Source organism: Ursus americanus, chromosome 31 (assembly GCF_024610735.1).
Source record: "Ursus americanus isolate L20-20 chromosome 31, mUrsAme1.1.p, whole genome shotgun sequence".
In the NCBI taxonomy this organism is placed as follows: Eukaryota; Metazoa; Chordata; class Mammalia; order Carnivora; family Ursidae; genus Ursus; species Ursus americanus.
This window is the reverse complement of record NC_142157.1, coordinates 13,787,924-13,809,973: the sequence shown is the minus strand read 5'-3', so window position 1 is coordinate 13,809,973 and position 22,050 is coordinate 13,787,924. Positions and strand designations below refer to the sequence as shown.

General features: G+C 37.3%; 1 protein-coding gene across 12 annotated transcripts in view; it reads left to right on the top strand.

Moving 5' to 3' along the window:
- The window catches only part of ABI1 (abl interactor 1), a 122,186-nt gene that overhangs the window by 41,163 nt on the left and 58,973 nt on the right, over nucleotides 1-22,050 (top strand). For 11 of the 12 annotated variants that reach the window (XM_087857610.1, XM_087857611.1, XM_045775362.2 and 8 more), the window contains exon 2: nucleotides 16,218-16,385. In XM_087857610.1, the coding sequence (XP_087713736.1) occupies nucleotides 16,218-16,385 (168 nt within the window). Of the gene's footprint in view, nucleotides 1-5,891; nucleotides 5,978-16,217; nucleotides 16,386-22,050 lie in introns of those variants that run through there. The other variant, XM_087857612.1, reaches the window with a different exon arrangement.

Genomic DNA, 22,050 nt, shown 5'->3' with positions numbered 1-22,050 from the left:
CAGCTCTGGGGTATGCTTATTTCGAGAGGAATGCTTCTACTGGGGAATGCAGCATTGGTTCTGTTGTACTGGAAGTTGAGCACCTGGCCACTTTGGCTTCCTCATGCCAGTGAATTCATAAGTAAAGCAAAAGATTACTGTATTGGGGGCGCCTGGGTGGCACAGCGGTTAAGCATCTGCCTTCGGCTCAGGGCGTGATCCCGGCGTTATGGGATCAAGCCCCACATCAGGCTCCTCTGCTCTGAGCCTGCTTCTTCCTCTCCCACTCCCCCTGCTTATGTTCCCTCTCTCGCTGGCTGTCTCTATCTCTGTCAAATAAATAATAAATAAAATCTTAAAAAAAAAAGATTACTGTATTGGTTAGGGTGATTGAGTCTGACCCCAAAGTGGAAATTGGGTTGCTGCTACACAGTGGTAAAGAGGAATATGTATGCAATGCAGGAGATCATCTGGAGTGCCTCCTAGTACTTCCATATCCTATGATAAAAGTTAATGGAATACTAAAACAGTCAAATACAGGCAGGGCTAATGGCAGTAATTTGAGTCAGCACACCAGGCAAGGAGTAACGACCAGATGAGATGATTGCTGAAGGCAAATGGAGTATGTGATAGATAGTGGAAGAACATCATAAATACCAGGTATGACCTCATGAACAGTTACAAGATGAAAACTCTATTGATGAGCATTTGTTCTGTACTTTAATATTTGTGTATATATTAGCCAATTCTTTTTCTCCTCTCTCCCCAGTTGTCTTATATTTAACTTTAGGTGTGTTAATAGTGGTTAACCTAATATTTCAGTATTTAAATTGCAGGATATCAAAGGGGAAGTACAACTCAGCCAGCTAGAAAAAGAATGAACATTACTCAGAGAAAGTAGACTTTGTATTCTCTTTTGGGGAGATAGGATTGTTTTGGTTGTATGAGGATGAGTGTATCATGTTAGACTAAAGCATGTTTTTGCTATTGTCTTTATTCAGGAGTTAAATATGATGAAAGAGGTTTGTACATATACCATATTGACAGAGGTATTGTGTTGGTTTGTACTGTTGGCAGTTTACTTAAGTTGAAACTATGTATCTCATAGTTCTGTATCAGGGTTCCTTCCTTGTATGGTTGTGGGTTAAAATTGGCTAAAAGAGAATTCGTTTAAGCAACATTCATTAACCTCTAAAGGTTTTTGTGGTTAGATGTAGTAAGAGGCAAAGAGGTGTTGGTGGGTTCCAGCTTGACCTTGGTCTCCTTTGCTCGGCATGTAGTTCTTTTTGCTGGTTGCAGACAGTTTCATCAACAGTGGCATCAGGCCCCTTACCTGATAGGAGACCTGCAGAAGCATAGCTTCCCAGATCTCCCCAGGAGCATTTCTTTGCAGTCCCATTTCTCCAGCTGGGTGTGTTTGGTTTCTCAAATTGGCTGATGCCTTTCTGATCCTCCCACTTCCCTTGTGGACTATCTCAGCTTTCCCAGCTATTTCTATAATTGTGTAAGGTAAAATTCTATAATTTTTTTCTTATTCTGTTAGTCTTAGTGGCTCTGCTTCCCAGTTTGAATCCTGACTTACTACCCTTTATTTGGTAAATAGCTATCACTTTTATTGACTACATGGCATTCTAGTATATGAATTTTTTTAACCACCTGTCATTGGTCATTTTGATTATTTCTTTTTTTTCCCTTGTGATTATAAACAAAGGTGGTTGGACATCCTTAAGCATACAATGTATTTTTTGTTGTTGTTGTTTGTTTTTTTTGTTTGGTTGGTTTTATTTGTTTTTTGCACTTGACCTTTTATTTTTTTGGGGGGTAAATTCCTAGAAGTGAGGACTATATACGTTTTAAAGAACTGTTGTACATGTTGTCTAATTGGATCGTCCAGCAGTATGTGAAAATGCTTGCCCAACATACAGTCTCTATCACGGTGGCTCTTTCAATTGAATTCTTTTTTAAGTTTTCATTTAAATTCCAGTTAATTAACATACAGTATAATATTAGTTTTAGACATTCAGTATAGTGATTCAGCACTTCCATACAACACCTGGTGCTCATCACAAGTGCATTTCTTGGGGCACCTGAGTGGCTTAGTCATTTGAGCATCCTACTCTTGGTTTTGGCTCACATTGTGATCTCAGGGTGGTGGGATCGAGCCCTGCGTTGGGTTCCACACTCAGTGCCGAGTTGGCCTGAAATTCTCTCCCTTTCCCTTTCCTTCCCCCTCTGCCCCTCTCTCCCCTCACACGTGCGCTCTCTGTAAAATAAATAAAATCTTCCAAAAAAAAACCCCCCAAAACCTAGAAAAACAAGTGTACTTCTTAATCCCCATCACTTCTTTTAACCCATCCTCCCACCCACCACCCCTCTCAGTGTAATTCTTTTAAGAAGAAAGAAGATCATATGAGAATATAATTAGTTAACATGGAGTTAATGGAAGGAAGCTAGTGCCTTGGGCTAAGTATGAAATATATTCTGTCAATAATACTTAAATGTGTAACTAATTTTGTGTTTAAATGTAGTGCCTCTTGGGGCGCCTGGGTGGCTCAGTTGGTTAAGCTGCTGCTTTCAGTTTGGGTCATCCCAGGATCCTGGAATTGAGCCCCATGTCTGGCTCTCTCCTCTGTGGGAGCCTGCTTCTCCCTCTCCCCTTCTTGTGTTCTCTTGTGCTCACTCTCTTTCTCTCTCTCAAATAAATAGATAAAATCTTTAAAAAAAAAAAAGTAGTTGCTCTTTTGAAAACTGGGTTCTTACAGGTTTTCTATTAAGCCTGTTTTTTAAAATGTAAATCTTTTTTCTTTTTTGAAGATTTTATTTATTTGACAGAGCACAAGCAGGGGGAATGAGACTTCCCCTTGATTTTGCTGGGTCGCAGTTGCTTTAAGGGGGTGATGGCGGAGCTGTGCTACTGCTTACAGTAACTAGGTTTCAACTTGAATTGTTATGCAAACAGTTTGTTCTTTTTGCTGGATATTTGCCATAACTTGGTAGGGCTTCTTTTAGTTATTTTTCACTTCTCTTGAAATGGGAATTGTGTTGGAGAAAATTACATCCTTTTAGTGCTAGCTGGGTATTGAGTACATGCCTACCCTAATCCACATGACTTCATGCTTAATAGGTTTATTTGTCAGTAGTGAACCAGCATTTGGCCTGTGTACTCTTCCCGCCCCCCCTCATCCTCTCATTCCTCTCCACAAAATGATTATGGATTCCTCCTGGAAAGCTTCTCAGGTCTCAAACAATCAAATCTTAGGTTAGCCTTTGGCAAAGTAGATGTTTTGTGTACTTTATGGTATATAAAACTCTTACTGTTACAGGTGTTAAAACTTGACATTTTAAATTCTTCCTATTAGCATTAACATACCTTTTTTTTTTAAGGGCCCTTGGAACGCTCCCTGCTCAGCGGGGAGTCTGCTTCTCCTGGCTATGCCCCTTTACCCTGCTGGTGTGCGCGCGCTCTCTCTCTCTCTCTCTCTCTCTCTCATGAATGAATAAAATCTTTAAAAGGAAAAAAAAAATACAGGGCCCTTAGACCAAGAAGTGTTCCTTATGTACTGTATATATAATCAATTTTAAGAAACTTCTTCCTCACCCCTTAATTTTAACATTTCTGAAATTGGGATTCATTTTACAATTAAAAAGCTGTCAGAGCAGTAGTCCTTGTACTTGTGTGAACTTGGTTGTTTTGCTGGTGGTTTAGCTGGATTATTGCAACCTGTTAACAGATCATTTATGGACCGTTTGAGGAAAGAATAGAGTCCTGGGTTTTGCCTTAAGACAATTTTGGGGGGTGACACCTTCTGGTAAGATTAAATTAGCATTAGCTTCCAAATGTGCAGAATTGGTGTCAGCAGGTTGGAAGAAAATTCTTGAAATAATGATAGAGCCTTATCTTAAAAGATATTGTATCACCTGCAGTGGGAAGTATACAGCATCACCTATATAGTGTTCTTGCCACTTTGTTTAATCAGAATCAGTCGTAAGGGAATAATCAGACAAATCTAGTTTGTAGGACTTTCTGGAAGAAAACTGGTTTTTGGTTTTTATTTTATTATTATTATTATTATTATTTATATATTTATAAAAAAGATTTATTTATTTGAGAAAGAGAGAGTGCACGAGCAGGGGGAGGGACAGAGGGAGAGAGGGAATCTCAGGCAGACTCCCAGTGTGGAGCCCAGCTGAGACCATGACCTGAGTTGAAGCCAAGAGTTGGACGCCAGGGGCGCCTCGGTGGCACAGTCGTTAAGCATCTGCCTTCGGCTCAGGGCATGATCCCAGCGTTCTGGGATCGAGCCCCACGTCAGGCTCCTCTGCTGGGAGCCTGGTTCTTCCTCTCCCACTCCCCCTGCTTCTGTTCCCTCTCTCACTGGCTGTCTCTGTCATGTCAAATAAATAAATAAAATCTTTATAAAAAAAAGAAAAAAGAGTTGGACGCCAAACCAGGTGCCCCAGCTAATTTGGATAATATCTGTGTTTTGAACATAAAACAGTGTCAGGGTTGAAGGGTAAAGGTTATTTTAGTTTTAAGGAAACTAGATAGATATGACAATAGCTTTGGAAAATCTTTGGTTGGGTTTTGGATCATACAAAAGATACAGAGATTTTTTGGGGGGCGCCTGGGTGGCTCAGTTGGTTAAGCATCCGACTCTTGATTTTGACTCAGGTCATGATCTTGAGGTTTTGGGATTGAGCCCCGTGTTGCACTGTGTGCTCAGTTGGGAGTCTGCTTCTCCCTGTTCCTCCTCCCCTCACCCTGCTTGTGTATCCTCTCCCTCTCAAATAAATAAAATCTTAAAAAAAAAAAAATTTCTCTCCTCTCTCTGCCCCTACTACCTGTAAAAAAGGTTTTTTTGTTTGTTTCTGAATTTGGATAACTGAATATGAATTTTGTAGCAGATTTTATTACTTCATGATTAACACTGACATAAATTATCTTCTAGATAAGTCTGAAAAAGTATTTCCTATAAGTATGAAATGAATTCTTCATCAGAAAGCATTCTGACACAATTGGCAGGTTTTTTCTTAGTGATACATAAAAATCGTGCATCTAACAGCTGATTTGTTATTCTTTTGTAGACTTAGGTTATTTTTAAATGGATTGTCATGAAATTGCTTCTATAAAGAAATAGGAAAAGCCTTATCTAAGCATGTAAAATATTCTATGGGAAAAATACTGACTTTGGAAAAGTTTCTGGGAGATTTGGATTAGAGGTCAGTTAAAAGTTATTAAAAGAAAAAAGTTATTAAAAGATATCATGTGACATTTCTAGAAAGGGGGAGAAAAAGTAAAGACAAAAAAAGATGGCAGAAAACTTTTTTTTTTTTTTTTAACGCATAGACCCCCCCCCCCCGCCCCTATTTGTTACCTAAGTAGGCTCATTAAAGCACTTGCAGTTAGGGCAGAGAGAAATTGTTTTTCAGAGAAAGGAAATTACCTTCAAGTCCTCTTGGCAGACTTTAAGGAAGGGTTCAAAGTGAGAAAGAGAACATTTTAAGTTATTATTTTTTTGAAATGTTATTATACAGACCAATGCTATCGCATATGTTCTGAGTATAGGCTCTGTTTTCCATATTGGACATCTTTTAATAGTAGGACCCTATCTTAGAATGGCACTTTTAATGTTAGCCTATAGGTTGATATTTAGAGCTTAATTATATAGCTAAAATGTTTCTGTGAAGAGTTAGAAGAAAATGATTAATTCTATTAAACTTGTAAAATGAATAAATTAGCACATTTCATAAGTCAGTGGTGCCTACTGTTTGAGGAAAACAGATTTAAGGTAGAGCTAGAACAAAAGGACAGTATTGGTGTTTTGTTATTTATTTCATATGACTAAAAATGTTATATGGGTATTTAATTTTTAGGATACTTTTTTTTTAAGATTAAAGATTTTTTTATTATTTTGAAGTAATCTCTACACCTAATGTGGGGCTTGGACTTACAACCCCGAGGTCAAGAGTTGTGTGCTCCACCTGCTGAGCCAGCCAGGTACTCCTTTTTAATTTATTTTTTTAAAATTTTAAGTAGGCTCCATGCCCAACGCAGGGCTCAAACTCATGACCCTGAGATCAAGAGTTGCTCTCTCTACTGGCTGGGCCAGCCAGGCGCTCCAAGATGCTTTCTAAGAAAAGCATTCTGAGTTTATTTAAAAAAATGAGTGAAAATTTATTTTTAATGTATTCCAGTTATAAAATTTTGCAGGCAGGGGAGCTTGGCTGGCGTAGTCACTGGAGCACGTGACTCTTAGGGTGCTGAGTTCAAGCCCCATGTTGGATGTGGAGCCAGTTTTAAAATTCAAAAAAAAAAATTGCATCCTTATAAAACCAAGTAAAATGTAAAAAAAAATTCTTTTTGAGAGTGAGTGGGGGTGGGGTGGGAGGAGGGGGCCGAGGAAGAGAGAAAATCTTAAGCAGGCTCCATGCCCAGTGTGGAACCTGATGCAGGGCTTGATCTCACAACTGTAGTATCATGGGCTGAGCTGAAATCAAGAGTCAGATGCTTAAATGACTGAGCCATCCAGGTGCCCCTAAAATGTGAATTTATAAAACTAAATATGATATTTGCTGAAGTTGAAAAACAGGTATATGGGGTTATCATATTATTCTTTCTACTTGTATATATATTCTTTACTTTTCAGGGGGAATAGTAGGAGATATTCATAATTAACTGTACATGTTTTCCTCTGAATCCCTACAACTACTAAATAATGCCATCTCTTGTTTGGTCATTTAGAAGAAATTAGATTTGAATTTTTCTTTTTTTTAAACAGGGCTCAATACATTGATGCCCTCATTAAAATCAGGTTCTTAGTATTAGAGGAGTTAAAATGAGGCAGTAGGCAACAAACAGGTTACTGCCATAACCATGAAGCCATTGAAAATTGTTTTTTGAAAAAGATGCTTACCTAGACTGGCACATGGAGAAATGCTCATGGTATATTTAATGGAAAAAGCAGGGCGTTAACTGTAGGGTATAATGTCAGTTTTTTCATTCTTGCATACAAACACATACTGGAGAGACTTGGAAGAAAATACACTAACATGTTAACATGGTCTATTTGATAGGACCATGATACATTTTTTTTCATTTTTCATTTATATTTCTTTTTCTGTATTTTTCTGTTAAAAATCAGGCAAAAAAATTTTTAAAAAACTATATAGTATTTGTTTTCATTTAGAATGCATTAGTTTTGGGGCACCTGGGTGGCTCAGTTGGCTAAGCGTCTGCCTTCGGCTCAGGTCATGATCCCGGGGTCCTGGGATCAAGCCCCACATCAGGCTCCCTGCTAAGCAGGGAGTCTGCTTCTCCCTCTGCTCCTCCCCCGATCATGCGCGCGCGCGCGCGCGCGCGCTCTCTCTCTCTCTCTCTCTCAAATAAATAAATCTTTTTTAAAAAAAGAATGCATTAGTTTTTAAGCATAGTCATGACAAGGATGTTCTCCGTTTCTTTTAGGATTTAAGTATTTACATGAGGTGGAGGGGGGAAGAGTATTGCTTTGGTAAGAGATGAAGGTTGAGAGAATGAGGGAGAGGAAATATTGTTAAAGGAAAATGTATAGATACGAGAGAGATTGCTTATAGCTAGTAATTTACACTTGAGGGAGGGGGGAAAAGATCACTCTGCCTTTGTAGTCACCTTGAAGGGCAAGAAAAGGACTTATAGGTATAGATATTACTTGAAAATGTTCTTTACTACAGCTAGCAGATCCTGACTCAGTAAAGCTTGATTTCCACAGGTAGAGGAGGAAAGAAGACAGCTAGTTTTATGTATGGGCTGTTCATAAAATTCAGTTATCTAAGGAATTTCCTGTTTAGTTCTTGGCTACATTGTTTATTTTGAGTTTAGCTCTTTTAAATAATTAACTTTATCTTTTAAAGCTGAACATGTTTATTTCCATTTTAAGAAAACTTCATCAGTGGCATAAGACGGGGGTGGCAAATGGATTTCATATCACATGTCAGCTCCTGGAGTGATTAGTTAAGAGTTTTTAGACTTTGCAGGGAAGACTGCTATAATTAACACTGTCTGTTTTAGTTCTTGAAGAAATGTTGGATATTTGTCTTCTAGTTTATAATCCATTTTGTATGATGCTTTGGAACGTACTAAAGCTATTGGTAGTGATTCAGTTAAAGTATAAAAAAAAGCAGGAGGGAGACCAACTATTGGATACTAAATTTACAATTTGAGATAAGCAACAGCAGCAATTCTTGTCTAGACTTTACTTTTAAATTCAGTGACCTGTAGAGGAAATTAACTATAACTGTGTCTTCAGTAAGGTAGCTGCAATCCACATGTGGTTCTTGGGCACTTTTTAAAATGTGGCTAGTTTGACTGAAAATGAATTTTTAAATTTCACTTCATTTTAATTATTTTAAATTTAAGTTAAAAATGGAAATTGTAAAATATTTTCTGTTAAACACAACTTCATTGTTTTGGTAGGACTACATTTTACTTTAAGAATTGCATTGGAACAGGGGCGCCTGGGTGGCTTAGTCGTTAAGCGTCTGCCTTCGGCTCAGGGCGTGATCCCAGGGTCCTGGGATTGAGCCCTGCATAGGGCTCCCTGTTCCGCTGGGAGCCTGCTTCTTCCTCTCCCACTCCCCCTGCTTGTGTTCCCTCTCTCACTGGCTGTTTCTCTCTCTGTCAAATAAATAAATAAAATCTTTAGAAAAATAAAATAAAATAAAAAAGAATTGCATTGGAACATTCATGGGAGGTTTTTATGTCTAGGCCTGGAAGTGGCATCCATTTCTGCTATCATTCCATTGACAGTATTTAGTTTTGTGACCATGTGATTAGGGAAGCTGGAAAATAAAGTATAATTTTGTGCTCTAGAGGAAGGGAGAATAGATTTTAGTACAAAACTAGAGTCTTTCCTACTCTTGTAAAAGAAAAGTGTGCAACTTGTAGACTGAAAACAAAAAGGCAGATGAAACTCTAAAATTCAGTGGATGACCGAAAATAACCAAGTGTCACTCAAGATTAAATCTGCCTAGTTTGGTAAACATACTAAGAATAGAAAGTACTTCCTTAACTTCATAAAGGGCATATACCTTCGTAAAGGTCAGATGCCCAAAAAGCCAGAGCCTACAGTAGAGCAAGAAAAAGAAGGTATAGAAATTGGAAAGTAAGAAGTAAAATCATCTTTCATGATTGTCTGTGTACAATGTCCTAAGAAATCTACGAAAAAGCAACTGCAGCAAATAATTTAGCAGTGTTGCAGCATTACAAGGTCAGTATTCAAAAATTAGTTGTACTTTTATAAGCTTGCAATGAATAATTGGCAATTGAAATTATAAAAACAGTACCATTCATGATAGCATAAAAAATATGAAATATATAGAGATAAATTTAACAAAAGGTTTGCAGTTGTAAACAAACACTTTAAATTTTCTCAGCAAAGTTTTTAAGAAGACCTAAATAATAGGAGAGGGTTATTGTGTTCATATCTGGAAGATGCGGTATTGTTAAATGGCAGTTTTCTCCAAATTTATTTATAGATTCAGTGTAATTCCAGTCAAATTTTCAGGGAGCTCTTTTGTGGAAATTGACAAACTAATTCTAAAATTTACATGAAAGTGCAAAAGACTTAGAAATATCTAAAACGGGCACCTGGGTGGCTCAGTCGTTAAGCGTCTGCATCCAGCTCAGGGCGTGATCCCAGGGTCCTGGGATCGAGCCTTGCGTCGGGCTCCCTACCCTGCAGGGAGCCTGCTGCTTCCTCTCCCTCTTCCCCTGCTTGTGTTCCCTCTCTCGCTGGCTGTCTCTCTCTCTGTCAAATAAATAAATAAAATCTTAAAAAAAAAAAATCTAAAACAATCTTGAAAAAAGAAAAACAAATCTGGGGTACCTGTCTTCAAGAGTTACTAAAGCTATAGTAATCAATACAGTATAGTACTAGATGAGGATCAACAGATGTAACAATGGAACCCAAAAGAGAGCCCAGAAATTGACCTATATCTATGCAATCAATTGATTTTTGAGTAAGTGCCAAGAGAATTCATTGAAGAAAAGGGTGGTAGCATCCTACCAAACTGGTCAATTTCAACAAATGATGCTGGAACAGTTGTATATTTATGTATAAGAGTTTTGACCATTACCCTAACTTGGCACCATATGCAGAAAGTTTATATGAAGTAGATCATAGGTCTGTCTAAATGTGGAGCAAAAATTATAAAACTTCTGAAGGAAAACATGGAAATTTTAGTGACCTTGGGTTTGGCAAAGATTTTTAAAAACAGGACACAAAAATCATGAAATATAAAAGAAAAAACTATAAATTGGACTTCATTAAAAGAAAAGTATTTTTCCCTTCAAAAGACTTAATGAAAAGGCAGGCTACTGACTGGGAGAAATATTTGTAAAACATATCTAACAAAAGACTTGTATGCAGTTTATAAAATCAACTCAGTAATAAAGCAAACCGGTTAAAAATGGGCAAAAGATTTGAACACTTACTGAAGAAGTGAATAGTATATAAGCGTTTGAAAATATGCTCGTCATGATTTAATAGAGAAATTGAAATTAAAACCACTAGTAGAATGGTTAAAATTAAAAAGACTGACCATGCCTAATGTTGCCAAGGATGTGGAAAAACTAGAACTCACATACATTGCTGGTGGGAATACCAAATGGTATTGCCACATTGGAAAATAGTTTAGCAGTTTCTTATAATGTTAAACAGAAACTTAATTTACCATGGACTTGGCAATTCTATTCTTAGGTATTTACCTAGGTATTACCCAAGAGAAATGAAAACATGTCTACTCAAAGACTTAGACTCAGACATTTGTAGCAGTTTTAGTCATAGTAGCCCCAAACTGGAAACAAACCAAATGTCTATCAGCTGATGAGTAGATAAACAAATTGTGGTAAATCCATACAATGGAATATTGCTTGGCAATAACGAGGATAAATTTTGAGAGCAATATTCTAAGTGAAGGAAGCCAGACACAAAAGACTATATAATTTTTTTTAATTTTTATTTTTATTTATTTATTTTTTATAATGATTTTTTTATTATATTATGTTAGTCACCATACAGTACATCCCTGGTTTCCGATGTAAGGCTCGATGATTCATTAGTTGTGTATAACACCCAGTGCACCCTGCAATACGTGCCCTCCTTACTACCCATCACCGGCCTATCCCATTCCCCCACCCCCCTCCCTTCTGTGGCCCTCAGTTTGTTTCTCATAGTCCATAGTCTCTCATGTTTCATTCCCCCTTCTGATTACCCCCCCCTTTCTTTATCCCTTTCTTCCCCTACTGATCATCCTAGTTCTTATGTTCCATAGATGAGAGAAATCATATGATAGTTGTCTTTCTCTGCTTGACTTATTTCACTTAGCATTATCTCCTCCAGTGCCGTCCATGTTGTAGCAAATGTTGAGAACTCGTTCTTTCTGATAGCTGAGTAATATTCCATTGTATATATGGACCACAACTTCTTAATCCAGTCATCTGTTGAAGGGCATCTCGGCTCCCTCCACGATTTAGCTATTGTGGACATTGCTGCTATGAACATTGGTGTGCATATGGCCCTTCTCTTTACTACGACAAAAGACTATATAATTTTGATTCCATTTATATGAAACTCTAGAACAGGCAAAACTGTAGTGGCAGAAAGAAATCAGTGGTTTCCAACGTCCAGAGAATGGGGAAGTAGTTGACTGTAAAAGGACATGAGAGAAATGCTCTTTATCATACTTATCATGGTGGCTACATCATTGTACACTTTTGTCAATGCACACTGAATTGTATACTTGAAAAAAATTTTTTTTTTGAAGATTTTATTTATTTGACAGAGAGACACAACTAAAGAGGGAACACAGGCAGGGGGAGTGGAGAGGGAGAAGCAGGCTTCCCTCTGAGCAGGGAGCCTGATGCGGGCCTCGATCCCAGGACCCCAGGATCATGACCTGAGCTGAAGGCAGACACCTAATGACTGAGCCACCCAGGTGCCCCTGTATACTTGAAATTTTTGAATTGTATACATTTCATACTTTAATAAAGCTGACATACCCATCCGCTCCTGAGGTGGTTCTTAGCATCCTACCAAACTGGTCAATGACCTTTTTAGAAAAAAATTTTTAGGGGCACTTGGCTGGCTCAGTCGGTCTTAGAGCATGCAACTCTTGCAGGGTTGTGAGTTCGCGCCCCATGTTGGGTATAGAGATTGCTTAAAAAAAGTAATATTGTTATGAACTCTCAGATTTAATGTGTTTCATTACATTGTAGTTATTATCCTCAATTATGGTTACAGTGTACCATCTGTGGTCTCTGGAAGCTTATTTCACTTGATTCCCAAGTGTTTTTGACATGACCTTAGAGTTATCCTTGGTGGCTTTCACATGCCTTGTGCATCTTGTGCATTTCCTGTCCTAGACTTGTAGTTGGCTAGGAGTTTAGATTCCTTGCAGTGGAGAGTGGTATTAGAGATTACAATCTGGGTAATAAGTAGTGTTCCATGGCCACTAGACAGTCATTATTTTTAGGCCTTATCCTTTTTTTCTTCCTTGCTTTGTTCAGGTATAATTGACAAATAAAATTGTAATATATTTAAAGTATACTTTGTGATAGTTTGGTATACGTACATGTTGAGAAAGGATTCCTTCCATCTAGTTAATTAACACATCCGTCACCTCACATATTTATCTTTCTTCCCCTTTTTTGGTGACAACATTTAAGTTCTACTCTTTTAGCAAATTTCAATTATATAGTATGGTTGTTACCAACTGTAGTCACCATGTTTTACATATAGGCCATTTCTTTGGACAGGGGTAGGATATTGATATATGATATGATAAAACATAAATTGGGTTCAGACTGTTGTTTTCAATTTAAAACCAGAACAACATGTTTTTTCTTAAACCTTGTTCTTCTTGCGATCAGAGTCTCTTGAATCATACCAAGATCTCACTTCTCAATGACATAAACACACAATGACTTGCTTCATCTCACACTACACAAACAACAGTCTCAGGATAATTTCAAAACTACCACCAGCAGTAAAATGATTGACAGTAGTTTCAACGGTGTTTTTTTTTTTTCTTTTCACTTTGAATTATTTTTGTCTTAAAGATAAATCCCATTAAGAATGAACAGTCAAGGGGCACCTGGATGGCTCAGTCGGGTACATGTCCAACTCTTGATTTTTGCTCAGGTTATGATCTCAGGGTGGTGAGATGAGCCCCTTGTTGCTGCACATTGGGTGTGGAGCCTGCTTAAGATTCTCTCCCCCTTTTCCCGCTGCCCCTCCCCGACCCCTCTAAAAAAAAAAAAAAGAATGAACAATCAAATTACTGTCATTTGAAGTCACTTTTTATTTCCCCTTTGGTTAAGCCACTAATTGGACACACAGTTAGGCACATTTTACATCTAATTTTTGGGTAATTTTTTGAAATTTAATTTTGTTTTATAATTGTGTAAATTATTTACATAGTTCTAAAAACAAATCTACAAAACAAGGTATGTTTAAGAAATGTTAGCTATGCTCCCTCCAACCTGTTTAACCCTTCACCCTAAATGTAATTATTTTTTAATTTTTTTTTTTAAGATTTTATTTATCCATTAGAGAACATGTAAGTAGGGGGGGAGGGGCCCAAGGGAGAAGGAGAAGCAGACTCCCTGTTGAGCAGGGAGCCCGATGTGGGGCTTGATACCAGGACCAAGAGATCATGACCTGAGCTGAACGCTTAACTGACAGAGCAACCCAGGTGCCCTTAAATGTTATTATTATTTTTTTAAATGTTGTAGTTTAGGGGCACCTGGTGGCTCAGTCAGTTAAGCGTTCAACTCTTGGTTTCCGCTCAGGTCATGACTTCAGGGTCCTCGAATTGAGCCCTCTGTCGGGCTCTGTGCGCAGTGGGGAGTCTGCTTTCCTTCTTCCTCTGCCTCCCCCACTTCATGCACTCTATCAGTTTCTCTCTAAATAAGTCTTAAAAAAGTAAAGTGTTTATTCTTCCTTCTTAAAAAATACAAGCATATATTCTCATATCTTTCCCCATTTTTTAAATGGTAGCATTCCAGAAACATTTTTTTTCCGTCTTGTGTTTTTCACCTTAACAATATTCTAGAGATCACGGTGTAGTGGTAATAATGACATTCCTTATTGCAGCAGTATAGTACTCCAATGTTTAGAGAGCCCATAATTTATTCAGTCCTCTATTGATGATTATATGGGTTGTTTCCTATCTTTTACTATCATAAATAAATTGTGCTATCATGAATAACTGCATTATATATTTTTGCCAGTGGTTTTTTGAGGTAGATTCCTCAAATGAGATTACTGGGACAGAAAATAAATTGGTATGTAATTTTGCTGGTTATCACCAGCAATGTATCAGGGAGTCTTTTATTTTTTAAAAGATTTTATTTATTTATTTATTTATTTATTTATTTGTTTGTTTGTTTGTTTATTTAAGATCGAGAGAGTGAGCAAGCATGTTGGGGGGGGGTGCAGAGAGAGGGGGAGAGAATCCTCAAGCTGACTCTTCACTGAGTGTAGAGCCCAATGATCCCAGGACCCTGAGATCATGACCTAAGCAGTAATCAAGAGTTGGTGGCTTAACTGACAAGCCACCCAGGTGCCCCTGCATTTCTTTTTTCTTTTCTTTTCTTTTTTTAACATTTTATTCATTCATTCATTTGAGAGAGAGAGAGAGGGAGAGACCACAGCAGGGGAAGGGGCAGAGGGAGAGGGAGAAGCAGGCTTCCTGATGAGCAGGGAGCCTGACGCGTGGCTTGATCCCAGGACCCTGGGATCATGACCTAAGCCGAAAGCAGACACTTAACCAACTGAGCCACTCAGGTGCCTTGCATTTCTTTTCTTTTCTTTTCTTTTTTCTTTTCTTTTTTTTTTTTTATAGTGAATAGGTTGAATGTCTTTTCAAATGGTTAAAAATCGTTGCATTGCCTTTTGTGTGAACTGTTAGACCTCTGTTTTTTTAAATTGATTCTTGGTCTTTTTCATTTTTAGATTATATATTAATGATATTTACCCTCTATTTGTGATCTAAGTTGTTGCCTCCATCCCCCTACACAGAGTTTATCACTTGTCTTTGAACTTTGTTCTGATCTTTGCTTTAAACTTTTTTGCCTCTGAACTTTCTCACCACTTGACTCTGAGTTATGTACAGAACGTCGGGAAGAACAGGTGTGTAAAGGTTTGGTTTATAAGATTCACAGTTTTTGTGGAGATGAGAGATGTGGTTATAATGGATAACAGGGAGGTTGGATTTCTGATGTTGATTAATGTAAACAGGAATATAAAATGGAATGGATTTAATCTATGTCATTGTTGGTAGGTGTTGGGATATTTTGTTAACATTTGTTAAGTAGAGCCTCTGGATGATGAGCCAAGGTTCAACAAAAGACTTCGAGGGAAAGTGGAATAGAGAAGTTTATTACTCACAGGTCCTGGGGGTACGCAGTATGATGTCTCCAGGGGACACAGGGAGAGTTCAGTGCAGGATGTAGGCAGGCAGTGAGCAGCAGGACTTGGTGTGTAAGCCTTTATTAGGGTCCTCAGGTGCAGTGCTCTGGGGTTCCCAGGTTAATTGTGGATTGGTCAGTTCAAACCAAAAACAAGAGGGTTTTGATAACCTCCAGGGTGGTCTTTTCTAAGGGGCACAAAAGAGGAAGGAGCTGGGAGACAGGAGAGATTGTTTATCACAAAGGGGTTTTGGGGAATCATATCTGGAACTTAAATTTGCTTGTGATCTTGAGAGCCGTTATCTAGGTCATGCACTGTTGGGAGGAGGTAGTATCAATATAAGGCCCCTTTAGGCCACTTAGCCACACAAAGTGGATGCTGAGGCAGAGTATTACAGAGTAGTTTAGCTAAACTCTCAACAGTGGGTTAGGAGGTTGGGGCTGGCATAAGGTCCTAAAGATGTAATGTGCTAAATTGGTGGTTTAAGGGGCTTTAGGTGACTCAGAACCAACTGTAATGTATGATTCTGATGATAGTCACTTGGTGGCTCCTTTGGTGGACCTCAGTGGATTGGCCACTCAAGAGACAGTGGGTCCCACCCAGCAGATAGGATTTCTGCCGTGGCCTCACCAGTGTCCCGAGACTATCATCAGACTTATCTGATAAGTTTTTTGATTCAGCTGGGTCTTTCCATTAAAAAATATAATTATAACTTTGCCTTTCTATAGAATATATGTTTAATGAATATTAACGTAAGTATTGTTTTTTTGTTGTTGTTGTTCTTATTTTCAGGCTGCAGATAAGAGAAAAGCTTTAGAAGAGACCAAAGCCTACACAACGCAATCCCTAGCTAGTGTTGCTTATCAAATAAATGCATTGGCCAACAATGTACTCCAATTGCTGGATATCCAAGCCTCTCAGCTTCGGAGAATGGAGTCTTCCATCAATCATATCTCACAGGTAACAGTTTGTGCAAGGCTCTACGTTCACATTTAATCAGCTGGCAGAATAGAAGCTGCAGAGTCAAAGAAGTAGATTGCCTGAAAATATGGATTCTTTACTCACCTTAATGACTGTAGTTATTTAGGTTCGGCTTTGAGTTCAGTATACCTACTTTTCTTTTTCTTTTTTTTAAATTTTTTGTTTTCGTGGTGAAATATACTTAATATAAAATTTGCCATTTTAACCATTTTTTAGTGTATAGTTCATTGGCATTAAGTATGCTCTTACTGTTGTTTAACCATTACCAGTTATCCTACTGTTAAAGCCTTTTTTTGAGGTAAAATAAATTGCACATAATTAAAGCATACAATTTTATAAATTTTGATACACATACTACCCTGGAGACCATCAGCACATTCAAGATAATGAACACTGACCAACCCCCAATTTTTTCATCCTTCTTTGTTATCCTACCTTTCTATCCCCTGTTCTCAGACTTTCTGTCACTATGGATTAGTTTGTATTTTCTAGAGTTCTATATAGATAGAATTATATGATATATACTGGTTTTTTGTCTGACTTCTTTCAGCATAATTATTTTGAGATTCATCCATGTTATGTGTAAAAATATTCCACTCCTTTTTTATTGCTGAGTACTACATTGTTCCACATTTTGTTTATCCATTCATGTGTTGATGAACATCTGGATTGTTTTTGGGTTTTGCCTATTACAAATAAAACTTCTATGAATATTTGTGTACAAGTCTTTATATGGCCATATGTTTTTATTTCTCGGTTAAATTAAATACCTCTTGAGTGGAATGGTAGATGAGTTACATGGTAGATATCTGTTTAACTTCATAACCAAATTTATACCTGAATTATTTTCCAAAATGATTATACCATTTTATCTTCCTACCAGCACTATATGAAAGTTTTAGTTGCCTCACGTCCCCACCAGCACTTGATATGGTCAGTCTTTTTACTTTTAGCTATTCAATTAGGTGTTTAGGTATTCTAATACTGGTGTTTTAGTTTCCATTTCCCTGGTGATGATTAATGATGTTGAGCATCTTTTCATGTGGCTCTGTAGGTTTTAGTATTTTAAGGGTTGCCCATCTTTTGTCAGATTTATTCCAAAATATATCATTTTTATGCCATTGTAAATGGTATTTTTTATAATGTTATCTTGATCATTTTTTGCTTGTATGTACAGAAATACAATTGATATTTGTATGCTTATTTTGTATCCTTGTTAAAGTCACTTAATAGTTACAGTAGTTGTTGTATAGATTTCATTGGATTTTCTACATAGAAGATTAAATACAGTTTTAGTTTTACTTCTTTACTTTCTTTCCTCTCCTCCCCACCACCTCCCCCTCTTCCTTCCTCCTTTCCTTTCCTTTTTTTTTTTTTTTTTTTTGCCTTACTACACTAGCTTGATCCTTCAAGAAGATGTTGAATAGGGGTAGTGAAAGTGGACATTGTTTTCTTTTTATTTTAGTAAGAAAGCATTTAGTTTATCACTATTATGTGTATTATAGGTTTTTCAGAAATATGCTTTATGATATTGAGGAAGTTGTCTTCTCAAGGTGCAGTTTGCTGAGAGTTCTTACTAGGAGTGTGTGATGGATTTTGTCAAATGCTTTTTCTGTGTCTGTTGAAATGATTTTTTTTTTTTTAATGTTAAACTAGCCTTGCCTTCCTTGGATAAACTCCATGTGTCTTGTGATGTATTCTCCATTTCATAGATTGTTAGACTTCATTTGCTAAAATTTTGTTAAGAACTTTTTGCTTCTATGCTTCTGAGAGTTATTGTAATGTCTTTGTCTGGTTTTGGTGTCACTATAATGCTGGCTTTACAAATACGTCAGACAGTATTCCCTCCTCTTCACTTCTATGGAAAAGTGTCAAATTGATACTTGCTACCTTTTATATGTTTGGTAGAATTCACCAGCGAAGCCATCTGGGCCTGGAATATTTCTTGGCAGGGAGGTTTTATCTATGTATTTAATGTCTGTAGTAGATATAGGGCTGTTCTCTCTGTTTCTTCTTAAGTAAGCTTTGTATTTTTCCAGGAATTTGGCCATTTCACATATGTTGTCATATTTATTTGCATAAGGGTGTTATTAACATTCCCTTATTTTAATATTTGTAGAATCTGTAGTGATGTCACATTTCTCATTCTTGATATTCTTTAATGGTGTCTTTTCTCTTTTTAAACTGGTAAGTATGGCTAGTTTATCAATTTTATTGATCTTCTAAAAAAGTCCTCAGCTTTTGGTTTCATTAATTTTCTGTACTGTTTTTCTGTTTTCTATTTTGTTGATTTTTATTTTGTAGTTGATTATTTCTTCTCCTTTTCCTTTCCTTGGAATTAATTTACTCTTATTTTATGCTTTCTTAAAGTAAAAGGTGAGGTCTTTGAGAGCCTTTATCTTTCCTTATATAGGTGTTTTAGGTCTATAAATTTCCTTTGAAATAGTCTGTTATCTGTATCTCAAATTTAGGTATGTTGTACTTTCATTTTCATTCAGCTCGAAATAATTTCAAATTCTCCTTTTTGGGTTCTTCTCTGGCCCAGGGGCTATTTGGAAATATTTCAGGATTTTCAAAGGATCTCTCAGCTATTGATTTCTAATTTAATTCTGCAGTAGTGAGAAAATATTATATGATATGACTCCTTTCAAATTTATTATAAATTGTTTTGTGTGCACTTGAATGTGTATTTTGTTATAGTTGGGTGGAATGTTCTGTAAATCTCATCAGGTCAAGTTAGTTGATAATATTGTTCAGTTCTTCTACATCCATGCTAATTTTCTGTCTTGTTAATTTATTAATTGTTGAGGAAGGTGTGTTGTAATCTCTGACTCTAGTTTTTTATATATTCTCTTTCTCTTTGAATTTTTATCACATTTTAATGTATTTTGGAGCTATGTTATTAACATAATACTGTAAATGCTTAGGTTTGTAATGTACTATTGATGGATTTATCATTATGAAAAGACTTTTTTTTAAATCATTGGTAAGCCTAGGTTTGACTAAGGCAGATGTAGTTTGTCCAGGCACTGGGGAGATGGAGTGAGTTCCTGCAGTAGAGGTGCTAATTGGATCAGTGCTCTGAGTTCTCAGACTTTCTGTTCTCAGGCACACTTAGCATCTTAAATTATTGAGAGTGCAAGGGTTTTGGTTTATATAGTAGATTCTCCAGTATTTATCATAGCAGAAATTAAAACTGATAAATTTTAACGTACTTACTAACTTACGATAAACATACCCATTACATGTTAATACAAATAACATTTTAATGAAAAATAACTCTTACCCAAAACAAAAAAATTTGTGAGAAGAGTGGCATTGTTTTTACATTTCTGCAAATCTTTTTAATGTTTTGTTTAATAAAAGATAACTGGATTCTCATACCTTTTTTTTTTTTTTGCATTTAATCTGTTGTGATTTGTTGTTTTGGTTGAAATATATGAAGAAAGTCTGGATTCATACAGATATATAGTTAGAAAAAGAAGGATGTTGGGGACCCTGGGAGTCTTGGACCATAGTTGGAGAGCCATTGCATTATGGGGTTATTACAGTTTAGTCTATGATATGTATTCTCAGTGTCATATACTGGTCCTCATGCTTCCATTTTATTTATTTATTTATTTATTTATTTATTTATTTATTTATTAAAGATTTTATTTATTTGACAGAGATAGAGACAGCCAGCGAGAGAGGGAACACAAGCAGGGGGAGTGGGAGAGGAAGAAGCAGGCCCATAGCGGAGGAGCCTGATGTGGGGCTCGATCCCAGAACACCGGGATCATGCCCTGAGCCGAAGGCAAACGCTTAACCGCTGTGCCACCCAGGCGCCCCCTCATACTTCCATTTTTAAAAAATCTCCCAAGTTTGTAATATAACTCCACCTATAGTTTTTTCTGGCTCTTTGTTGTATAATTCTTCATCCATCCTTATTGACTTCAGTGTTATTTTTGGTGAACTTACCCATAATATCATAGGACTTCTGTTGATCCCTAATGGCCTGTTGAAATTTATTTTAGGTTTCCTCAACCAGTTTCTTAGAGATATTTCATGAGTTTTAAGATTAAGCATGCTTCTCTTCTTTGACACTTGTTATCAGCTGAATTGTGTTCCCTCAGAATTCATATGTTGAAGTCCTAATTTCTAATACCTCAGAATGTGACTGTATTTAGAGATAGGGTTTTTAGAGAGGTAATTAAGTTAGAATGGGGTCACTGGGTGGGCCCTTATCCACTATGATTGGTGTCCTTTTTTTTTTTTTTTTTTTTTTTAAGATTTTACTTACTTATTTGAGAGAGTGAGTGAGTGAGCAGGGAGAGGGGCAGAAGGAGAGAGAATCCAAAGCTTCCTGCGCTGAGCAGGGAGCCCTGTGTGGGGCTTGGTCCCAAGACCATGAGATCATGACCTGAGCGGAAACCAAGAGTTGGACACACAATCGACTGAGCCACCCAGGCGCCCCTGATTGGTGTCCTTATGAAAGGAGAAGATTAGGACATAGACACACACAGAAGAAAGAGCATGTGAAGACACAGAAGAGGGCCTTTTACAAGCCAAGGACAGAGTCTCTTAGAACCCTTCTAACATGTTGATCTTAGATTTCTAGCCTCCAGAATCATGAGAAAATTAATTTCTGTTGTTTAAACCTTCCAGTCTGTAGTACTTTGTTATGGCAGCCTTTTGTGATGGTCTTGGCTAAGAATGACTTAGGCTCTTACCCAGGCCCGTATTTACTCATAGCAAGCCCCATAGACATGCCCCCTATTGCCACTGGGGCCATTGTTTTGGCTGGACCAGCTCTCATGGTTCATAATGATTCAGGACCACCTCCTAAAACCAATGGGGGAACTTTAAAAAACAAGATTTACTATTTACAGGTCTTGAAGAGTATATGGGCAGAAAGATACAATGCAGATTGTTGAGTGTCATTTAAAATGAGAAGGCATGAAAATAAAAAAGTAAAAATGAAATGAGAGAATATGATATGTTGAGTTAGCTCGGAGCATTCATAATATTCATTTGATTGGCTGATTTACTGTGAAAAAAAAATATTAACTGCCCTGTTTGGAATTCTAATGGATTTCTAATTTCTAATTCTAATGCATCTGACATTCCTAAGATGAACCATATGGTATTAGGCTGAGTAATGGTCCCCAAAGTAATGATACCCAAAGGCATCCAAGTCTTAATCCCTGGAAATACTTTATACGACAGAGAGGACTTTGAAGATGTAAGTTAAAATCTTGAGCTGGGGAAATTATCCTGGATTATCCATGTATGCTATAAATGTAATCACAGATGTCCTTATAATAGGGAGGGAGAGGGGTGCCCATGTGACTCAACAGGTTGGGTGTCTGACTCTTGATTTCAGCTTGGGTCACGATCTCGGTCGTGAGATCAAGCCTCCATTGGGCTCTGCGCCGGGCGTGGAGCCTGCTTGGGATTCTCTTTCTCCCTCTTCCTCTGACACTGCCCTCCTACCCCCAACACGCTTGGGCTCACCCTCTCTCTTTAAAAAAAAAAGGCAGAAGAGAATTTGACATAGAAGAGCAGAAATCAAAATGTTTATATAAGAACAGAGATTAGAATTATGTGGTAACAAGCCTAGGAATGCCAGAAATTGGAAGAAGCAAGGAAAAAGGTTCTCCCT